Source organism: Mus pahari, chromosome 2 (assembly GCF_900095145.1).
Source record: "Mus pahari chromosome 2, PAHARI_EIJ_v1.1, whole genome shotgun sequence".
NCBI lineage: Eukaryota > Metazoa > Chordata > Mammalia > Rodentia > Muridae > Mus > Mus pahari.
The window spans coordinates 25,348,587-25,359,051 of NC_034591.1; the positions used below are offsets into that span (position 1 = coordinate 25,348,587).

Here is a 10,465-nt window from a genome sequence, read left to right on the forward strand (position 1 = left end):
TAGGCCATCTTCTGCTACATATGCAGCTAGAGACACGAGAAGTGGATGCTCACGAAGTCATCTATTGGATGCAACCCAGGGCCCCCAATGGAGGAGCTAGAGAAACATGTAAATTCTTTTAGCCTTCCTGGCATACAAACAGCTCAAAATACAATCCAATTTTTTTCCTCCAGTTGAAAAGCAGTGTTTTAGTGTTTGTCTATTTTCTAGTTTTCTGGTTTCTAAGTAGTTTGTGTTCTTGGTCAAAATGGTTCTCAGAAGGTATGTGACTGAAGATACAAGATCATTTGTGTCTATACAGATGGAATCTTAACAGTTATATGTGCTATAATTAAGACTTTAATTTTCTTTATCTTTTTATTTTTTAAGGAGGAGTTCAGGGAGCTTCGAGAACAGCCAAGCGACCCTCAAGCCGAACAAGAGTTAATTAATAGTATTGAGCAAGTCTATTTTTCTGCGGATCCATTTGATATTGTTAAATATGAGCTGGAGGTAAAAGGGAACTTTGATTAAAATACATCTAAAGCCCATTTTCTCAGTGCATACGAATGAATTTGTGAAATCTGAAGTTTGGAGGGAACTAATATTTTTTTTAATAACACTAATAGGTCTGTGATTATCACAATATGAACTTAATGAACTGTCAGCCCTCGTTATTAAGTGCACCTTCAGAGTACTGGTTACAGAAGTACTTCTGTGCTTTTGGTATTTGCTACTAGGCAGCATGTTGCTATATTGCTTCTCGCTGTACTTTCATATTACCAAAATACATTCAAATATGCTAACTAAAAATAAAATAAAAATGTAATTATTTAAAATTTAAGATAAGTATTTAGAAAAGCTTTGTAGGACTTTTTGTTTGACTGTCAATGTGCAGACTGGTTTCAAAGTCCTAGGGTTCAGTCTCCCTTACAGGATTACAACCATGCAATGCAGGCTTGGCTAGAGTACTGACTCTTGCTCGTGAATGTGGATTGTGCTGGAAGCCTTCTGTGCAAAACTGTCTGAATGCTGACAGTAATAAATTTATAGGGACTCCATATGAAGAGTCAAAATAGCAAAATGAGTTTTAAGCTTGGGATCCGTTTCCTGATATTCACAATTCCATGCGGTTTATGCTATTTCTTCATGGTGACTTAAAGTGTTGCCTGCCACCATAATATTCAGTCTATTTATAATATTCCTGAGGGGGGGAAATCTGCATTGAAACATCTTATAGTACGGTTAGTAGGTAAACTATATACGATCCGTGTTAGAGCCTTTTCTGACTGTCTCTGTCAGGTGGCCCAGTGAGTATGCGTTTCTGGAGCTAGAGTGGCAGCTGTGGCTGTAGCAAGGCTGGACAAGGCTGAAAGCCGAGGGCCATGTAAAACACATGCCTAGGCTTGTGTGACTGGAGCTGGGTGACAGAGCACAGAAGCATAGGAGGACAGTGGGTGGGGCACTGCCGCACGTGCTTTCTATAGCTCTAGTTGGAAGGGTTCTGGGAGTCAGATCGGATTCAACAAGTTTATTCTTCATTTACAATTGTTTTGCTATAGAAACTTCCTCCTGTTCTCAATCTGCAAGAATTAGAGGAGTACAGAGACAAATTAAAGCAACAGCAAGCTGCAGTAAGTAAAAGCATTTCTTTTTAGTAAAACTGTACATGAAAACAGAGAGATAGTGTTCACAGAGAAATAACATGCACACGTCCTGTTGTCTGTCATGACTCATTTATACTGTCTCATGCCTCTGTGTTTTTCCTGCTGATACTTCTAGGGATTGAGATTCTCTCAGGTCCTTAGATGTGCCCGAAGAGCTCAGAGCAGATGTCTTAACCTTCCGGTGATGTTTTAGTACAGTTCCACATGGTGTAGTGACCCCCAAATACTTTATAAATGTAATTTTGTTATGAATTCTAATTTAAATATGTGATATGTGACCCTTGTGAAAGTGACGTTCTTCTCCCAAGGTGCCGTGGCCCATAGGTTGTGACTTGCTGACTTGGAGCTTGCTTTCTGAGCACCTGTAGGTGCCTGAAGTGGTGTATATGATGCTCCTACCCATGATTTTGTAGTGGAACATTTTTTAACCTCAATAAAAGTCACACTTACAGTTGAAATAAATATATGTAAAGAAAATGTAAAACTGAGATTCAGAAAGTCACAGTTGTCACTACCTAACTATGACAATGGGTAGGCTGTTGAACTTCACTGACTCTTGTACTTGTAGAATGATAGGTGTACTGTAAAGAACACATTGCCTCAGCAGCCATTTTTCCCGAAGCTGTGGGAGTTGCCCGTTAGGGGACCACCGGCTGTGCTTCTTCCCCTGGTTGCAGATATCATCGGGGCGGTAGAATTAGAATGGGCGCGAGTCATAAAGAACTCCACTGCCCCGAGCCTGTGGCCCTAGATAACTATGAAAACCAGACCATACAGATAGCATGTGTGTGTGCAAGTGATAAAGAAGTGCATGAAATAATGTGTAGAACGCCGTAGTTGTAATTGGCTGAATTTAGCTTAAAAACTCAGGTCTGGCATGGCAAAATTGCTCACCTCCCAAGGGCTCAGCAGAGAAACCTCAAGTTGAGAAATAATATGCGTGGTCCCCATGTGGACTCTCACTTGAACACCAGTGCTTAGACAGCAGAACCTGCACCTCCACAGCTCAGCTCCAGCGGATCCGAAGCAAGGAACATCCGACACATTTTACCTGCCTGCTGCAGGGAGCTGGGCTACACCTGCCAGACTGGACAGGTTGGTGAGAGAGTGTGTATGAATGAACGAGTGTGGGCCCGTCTTACCATTTATTTGCTTTTTGCTGTTTATGAATAAATACAAGTATTAGAACCTTTCCTGCTGGGTTTTGAGGAATTAGCTTCACGACATGTTTTACGACCAAATCACGACATGTACCCACATTTCTTTCAGTGCTATGAAGTTCTGCAATTCTATATTTCCTTTGTGTGAGGCAAAGCTTACATTTTTGATATTCATTGGACAATTAAGTAATGCTAACATGGTCTTGGTAATTAAGCTAGAGGAGCATTAGTAAGAAATCTGTTTGGATTTAACAAATGATTATTACTGACACACCTACAAGTTAAAGAGATAAATGTTTCTCTTTTCTGTCTCACACAGAGGAGTGCTAGACGGTCTTATGGGAAGGATGGTAATGGTATGGCAGTGCAGACAAACTACAACATAAGTTTTCTTTGTAAAGTCATCTGAATTAGATAGGTTCTTTGTGCACATGACAAATTTCCATATGGCAGATTTTGTGATGTAGAGCTAGAGTTTCTTGATTTCATTTTCTTATGGCTCCTACTTGACACTTTCTTATGGGGATTACATTATCTAAATTAAGCTATTGTTAGTCTTGGAGAATCTTTAGAATTCTTCAAAAAGTATTGAGGATTAACTTTGAATTTTCTTCATTAACTGATCTAAAGCTATTTAAAGCTAGATTGTCTTATCTTTTTTGTTTTTTTTTTTGTTTTTTTTCCCCAAGACAGGGTTTCTCTGTGTAGCCCTGGATGTCCTGGAAATCACTTTGTAGACCAGGCTGGCCTCGAACTCAGAAATCTGCCTGCCTCTGCCTCCCAAGTGGATTGTCTTATCTTAAATGAAAAAATTCATACTTAAAAGCAGTATAGAAAATAATTTACATATTTTCAAAGATGTATGCAGGTTAAACAAACATAAAAGAGTTAATGCAGTTTAGTGTGTTTAAAACAGCAGTTCTCAACATGTGGGTTGCAACCCTTTTGGCAAACCTCTGTCTCCAAAAATATTTGAATAAAGATCATAACAGTAGCAAAATTACAGTTATAAAGTAGCAATGAAAATAATTTTATAGTTGGTGGTCTCCACAGCAGAAGGGACTGTCTTAAGGAGTCACAGGATTAGGAAGGTTGAGAGCCACTGGTTTAAAACTTTGTTCTCATTTGGCCTGGGGAAGGGGAAACTAAGTGTGCACCTCACTATATGTTTGCCTAGCTCAGCTTGGTGCTGGATGTCACGTGTGGTTGAAAAGGCCCCTAAAGCTTAAGAGCTTTGTGTTCATAATCATTGTGATATTAACCTGTGCACATTAAGATTATTCACGAAGTTGAAGAACAAACCTTACCTAGTTCATAGCATTCCAACCAACCAACAAACCCAAAACGAATCAACAAGAAAACCTGAGTATTTTTAGCTTTTCAAAGTAGGGACCAAGTGACTTGTTTGTTTTCTTACATGGTGCAAGTGATTTCTTTTCCCCATATGTTAATTACCTCTATAAATTCAGTTAACTAAATTTTGCCTTAAAGCATTCAATCATCTTTGCAAATCAGATCCTTTGTTATGCTTTTCTTTCTGTTTTTTAAAACAGGTAACAAAGCACATATCCCTCACATTCATATGACCATTTATTGAGTTTCTAGGATTGTGTCTATGCTAATCTATACTAACTTCATATTTTAGGTAAATGTTTATAAGATGATCATTCCAGTGGTGTTTTAGAAGTTACCAGGGGCAATTTGTATTATTGGCTGAGGTTTGAAATAAATAGTAGGGTGGAAAGTGTGAGGCTTTTTCATTATTCTATTTGATTGTATGTTCTTATAGGTCTCTAAAAAAGTGGCAGATTTGATTCTTGAAAAGCAGCCTGCTTATGTAAAGGTAAGATACTCTTTGCTGCTTGTTATAATAAAATTTAAAACTGATTGAGTAACTTATTTGAAACTTAAAATAGTAACTTTTTCTTTTCTCGTAGTGTGTGCATGTGTATGCATGTGTGTATTTATATATTTGCGACATTTTTACCAAATTAACCAATGAAAGTTGCTTTCATGAGCTTTGTGACAAATGTATAGATTAGTAATTCAGCAGTCTGGGTCATTGTAAAAGCATGTTGCTGTTGGAACTACATCTATAGCTGGATCTCTGTCCTCACCAGAAACAGAGAGCTGTAGGTTGGAGAGGTGGCTCAGTGGCTTTGAATGCTTAAGGCATGGGCATGAATCCGGATCCTAGTACCCACGTGAACAGTTGGGTGTGTTTTATGTGTGTGTGTGCCCCAGTGCTGTGTATTTGGAGATAGAAGGACCACTGGAGCTTGCTGGCTGGTCTCAGTGAGAGATCCTGTCTAAAAGGAAGAAGGCCGAGTGATAGAGCAGGGCACCCAGTATCCTCCGTATGCTACACAGGTCTCCTCGTGCACACTAGAGTGGAGCCAGGGGGAAAGACTTCAGGGTTCATGGAAACCCCGTAGCAAACAAAATCAGATTTGTCATATCCTTAATTAGTTTGTAAGGTTTTGTTGGCAGAAACATATATAAATGGATGTATTATTGGTTTGTATTCCTGCATGAAATAGATTGGGTTTAGATTTCCTTACAAACAGTACTAAATATTTTGTCATCTGTCATTGTGGAAATCAACTGGAAGTAGGTATTTTAAACCACTTTTCATGCAATGTACTAACAGTTTTCAAGTTTCTTTGTTACTAGTTTGTTTTCAAAGCCAGCTTTTATTTAGTCTTTGCTAGAATGTCATAGGAGTAGGAGGAAAGCAAAGGCCTGAGACAATAGTCTGTCTGTATCTGTTCTTCCTGCAGGAGCTGGAAAGAGTCACATCACTGCAGACAGGTCTTCAGCTGGCTGCTGTCATCTGCACAAATGGGAGGAGGTATTACTTTCCAGGACATTGATCCCTAAGCTCAAACTATCTCAAGGGCTGCTGTGAGATCTACCATTGATGCTGTGTCCGTAATGTGTAGCGTACCTTTCAGTAAACAGACATATCTAAAACCTGCAACAGATCTCCTTGCACACTATTTGTAGTGAAGAATCAGTGAGACCCACTCCTCTCTGCTATAGGCTATTATTGCCACATACAATAGAAACAGATGATTAAAAAAAGAAAAAGAAACAGCAAACATTACATAATGGAGTGCCAGTTTTTTAATTACTAGATCTACAAGTAATAACATTATTCTGTGAACTTTTGCACTGCTTTGAGATGCCTATTTATACATGTATGTGTATGTATATATGCATGCATGTATGTGTGTATATATTATTATTGCTATTATTTTACTTATTCCCTTTATATCCTGCTCACTGCCCACCTCCTGGTCACCCCCTCCCACAGTCCTTCCCTCTCTCCGTCTTTCCTTCTCCTCTGAGATGGTGGTGGCCCCTGTGTATCCGCCTGACCCTGGCACTTCAGGTCTCTGTGAGGCTAGGTGCAACCTGTCTCATTGAGGCCAGACGAGGCAGCACAGCTAGAACATATCCCACACACAGGCAACAGCTTTTGGGATAGATCCCACTCCAGTTTTTCGGGTCTCCCATGAAGACTAAGCTGTACATCTGCTACATATGTGCAGGGAGGCCTAGGTGCAACCTGGGTATGTTCTTTGGTTGGTGGTTCAGTCTCTGAGAGCCCCAAGGGTCTAGGTTAGTTGACTCCGTTGATCTTCCTGTGGAGTTCCTATCTCCTTTGGGGCCCTCAATCCTTTCTCCTATTCTTCCATAAGAGTCCAGAAGCTCCAGCTCCTGTTTGGCTGTGGCTATCTGCATCTCTCTGAATCAGCTGCTGGATGGAGCCTCTCAGAGGACAGCCATGCTAGGCTCCTGTCTGCAAGCATAACAGAGTATTATTAATAGTGTCAGGGATTGGTGCTTGCCTATGGGATGGGTCTCAAGTTGGTCGGTCATTGGTTGGCCATTCCCCCAGTCTCTGCTCCATCCCCCATGCCTGCATTTCTTGTAGACAGGATTCATTTGGGGTTGAAAGTTCTGTGGGTGGGGTGGTGTCCCTGTTGTTCCATTGGGATCCCTTAATAGGCTCCAGGAGGTGGCTTTTTCAGGTTCCATATCCCCAATGCTTTAAGTCACAGCTGAGGTCATTCCCGTTGATTCTTGGGCACCTCCCTTATTCCAGGTCTCTGTCTTATCCTGGAGATGCTCCCTACCTCCCCAACCCTGTTAGTTTCAGATTTCTATTCATTCTCATGGCCACCTGGCTTTCTCTCCTGTCCTTCCCCACACCTGATCCTGAGTCCCCCATTTCCCTTCCCATTCCCTCCCCTGACCAGTTCTCTCCCTCCATCTGCCTCCTTTGACTTTTATTCCCCCTTCTAAGTGAGATTCAAGCATCCTTGCTTGTGTCTTCTGTCTTATGTAGCTTCTTTGGGTCTGTGGAATGTAGAATGGCTATTTTTATATTTTATGGCTAATATCCACTTATAAGTGAGTACATGCCATGTATGTCCTTTTCCGACGGGTTACCTCACTCAGGATGATATGTTCAAGATGCCTAGTCTTAATCTCTGTATTTGGAGTGGCATGAGCAATTGTTGGGTTGGCATCAGCTCACCACCACGTGTGAGCAGTGCTCCTCCTTTCAGTAACCTAGGTCTCTGGCTCACTGATGGCCTAACTGCTGTGTTCTCACGCTGTCGTTCGCATCCACAGGCACTTGAATATTGCGAAGGAAGGTTTTACTCAGGCTAGCTTAGGCCTTCTTGCAAATCAAAGGAAGCGTCAGTTGCTAATTGGACTTCTGAAGTCGCTGAGAACCATTAAAACATTGGTATGTATGAGTCCCCTTTTCAAAAATATAACTTGCAGGATAGAAATGGTTCAGCAGTTAAGAGCTCAAACTGCTCAACTAGAAGACCTGGGTTCAGTTTCCAGCACCCACTTGAGGTGGCTCCCCTCTGCCTATGATACTAGGCCCCTTGTGGTCTAGAGCCTCTAGCTTCATCGGGCACCGCACTTAATGCTCTTCTTACCTCCTGCTGCTGCATACACACAATTTAAAATAATAAAAATAAGTCTTTAAAAAAGTTATTTTTGTAATTGAAACAGATTTGACTTTTTTTTTTTTCAGCAAAGAACTGACGTACGCTTAAGTGAAATGCTAGAGGTCAGTGACCAAACTGTACATTTCTTAATTAATGCTAAACTAATGTTACAAAGAAAAATCACAGAGGACAGACTGTTGATCTGTGGTTTTCGTTGGTCGATATCCACTATAAGGAGAATATTTAACAGGAAAGGTGCTTGAGCCTTTTTTGTCAACATATATTTCATTTGGAAAATGAACTTTGATTTGGAAAACATTTATTTTGTAGTAGTATTTGCATGCTGGTTTTAGACTTTTGATTGTATCCAAACAATCAAGTAAAATTTCCCAATTAACAAGTAGAAGTTAATTGTGAGATGGGCAATATTTTCCTTATATTTGGTATCTCATATAGTAATTTGTTTCCTCAGTTACCCATCTTCTTTCTTTGATAACTTTTGTTGGCATAGGTTTTCCTAAAGCGTAATGACGTATTAAATATTATAGGAAACTTATACCTGATCTCCTGGGGGTAGGTGCTTTGTTTCTATCTTAGTATCCCTGGTGGTTGGATTATTTCTGTTGGATTGAAGTGCAAGCGTCAGGAAATACTTCTGAAGTTTTCTGTATAACCAGTGTTACTTCTGTACCATAACCAATAAACTAGAGTCTGAGACATCTATTGTAACAGCATGTTCTTAAGTTACTGAGTTAGTTACTGGGACAGATTCCCCAGGAAAATAAATTTCCAGAAGGAAGATCCCCTCCGGGTTTCAAAGGTTTCAGTCCATGGCCACTGGGTCTGTTGGGTGTAAGCCTGTGACAGAGGACCTAGCAAGTGACACCACTTCCCTCGCCTCTTCACAGCAGGAAGGGGAAAGGGGTGAAGAATGGAGCAGCTGGCTGGGAGTTCAGCACTCCTCAGGGGCACATCCACAGTGACCTGCCTCCTTCCTTAGGGATCCTTCTTGAAGGCTGCATTGCAGGCTGGTCACCAAGCCTCTGTCACATGTATTTTTTGGGAGACAGTCAATTTTAAGCAATGCAGTTATCAATATTTGTTCAGAAATATTGATTGATTGTGTGGTAGTAAAACATTTCATCCTGCGAACAGGATGTAGACTTTTGGCACACTTTATAGACGCATTATAAGAAAATACTATAACTGGCAGAGAAGCTCCCTGGGGAGCAGCTCCTGGCCCTCTCAGTGGCGCTGGCAGGCTCTGTGCCAAGTATTGTACAGCTTTCTCTCCGCATGTATTTCAGGCCTGAGCTTAGTTGACGCTAAATTTGCCTGCTTTGCTACTTGTCAGTCATTAGTGTTCTGATCTTTGTTTAAGAGATACATTGTTAGCAAATCAATAGCAGTGTGTTTCTATCAGGCTTTCTAAGCACTTGCTTCTAGTCTAATGGCTTTCCTTCTGTTTTAAGGAAGAGGACTATCCAGGAGCTATTCAGCTGTGCCTGGAATGTCAGAAGGCTGCCAGCACTTTTAAACACTACAGCTGTATAAGGTATGGCAGTATATACATTTTAATCTGATTCAGTAGAGGTTTTTGGGTTGGTTGGTTGTTTGGTTTTTTTGAGACAGGGTTTCTCTGTATAGCCCAGACTGTCCTGGAAATCACTCTGTAGACCAGGCTGGCCTCTCCTCCCAAGTGCTGGGATTAAAGGCATGCACCACTGCCCGGCCGATTCAGTAGTTTTTATTTAGGAATTACTCAACTTACGATGTTAATAAGCATATGAACTTCTTGGTTTAATGTTTGTGTTCCTAAATGGGCACTACAGTAAAATACCTAACAGCTGTTATGGTATGGAAGAGCACAGGCTTTTCAGTACTGCCTCTTCAAACTCTTTCATATTCTTTCCAGTCTCAGTGATGCCATTTTTATATAATAATATAGGATCATAGGTGAGAGTCAATCTGCTCTCATCTTCTTTGTATCTCTTGGGAACTCTTGGTCATTGTAGAAATATTGAAGTACTATTGCAGCTTGTATTAAAGGTCTATTTGGTTCAAGTGGGTGGTTTTCTAGAAAATTTAAATATTATTTCAAGTTTATGTAATAATGGTGTTTGTGGTATTTAATAATTGTGCTTTATCTTTTGTTAAAGTAGATGCATAAAAATATACAATACTAAACTGCCTGCCATTATTCACTGGAATGAAACTAGATTATCTAAGTGAATACAGAATTACCTCCAGTATGCTGACTGTACTCAGGAATTCCCTTCCTCCCCTTTCTCTCCACTCATTTTTAATATTTTTACCTTTCTGGGAAGTGAACTCAGGGCCTTGTGCAGTTCCTTGGAAACTTCTGACATGTTCTGAGTTCTGAAGAAAATATAGAGCATCCATTTAGTTCTTTTTTTTCTTTTCTTTTTACCTGTTGTGGTGATAACTTGGCTTTGGTGGCGAGATCATTGAGACTGCTGTGCATTTTCTAAGTGTTTACATCGGGCATGGGGAGCCACACACAGGGAAGTCATGACAGATCCTTGGAGCCACACACAGGGGGTCAGTACAGATCCTTAGAGCCATACACAGGGTAGTCAGTACAGATCCTTGTAGCCACACACAGGGAAGTCAGTACAGATCCTTGGAGCCACACACAGGGTAGTCAGTACAGATCCTTGGA

At 40.6% G+C, this 10,465-nt stretch overlaps 1 protein-coding gene across 2 annotated transcripts in view; it reads left to right on the forward strand.

Moving 5' to 3' along the window:
• The window catches only part of Vps50 (VPS50 subunit of EARP/GARPII complex), a 99,015-nt gene that overhangs the window by 17,840 nt on the left and 70,710 nt on the right, over positions 1–10,465 (forward strand). For both annotated transcript variants that reach the window (XM_021189224.1, XM_029535055.1), the window contains exons 3-9: positions 370–492; positions 1,542–1,613; positions 4,596–4,649; positions 5,587–5,657; positions 7,451–7,568; positions 7,869–7,904; positions 9,255–9,337. In XM_021189224.1, the coding sequence (XP_021044883.1) occupies positions 370–492; positions 1,542–1,613; positions 4,596–4,649; positions 5,587–5,657; positions 7,451–7,568; positions 7,869–7,904; positions 9,255–9,337 (557 nt within the window). The remainder of the gene's footprint in view (positions 1–369; positions 493–1,541; positions 1,614–4,595; positions 4,650–5,586; positions 5,658–7,450; positions 7,569–7,868; positions 7,905–9,254; positions 9,338–10,465) is intronic.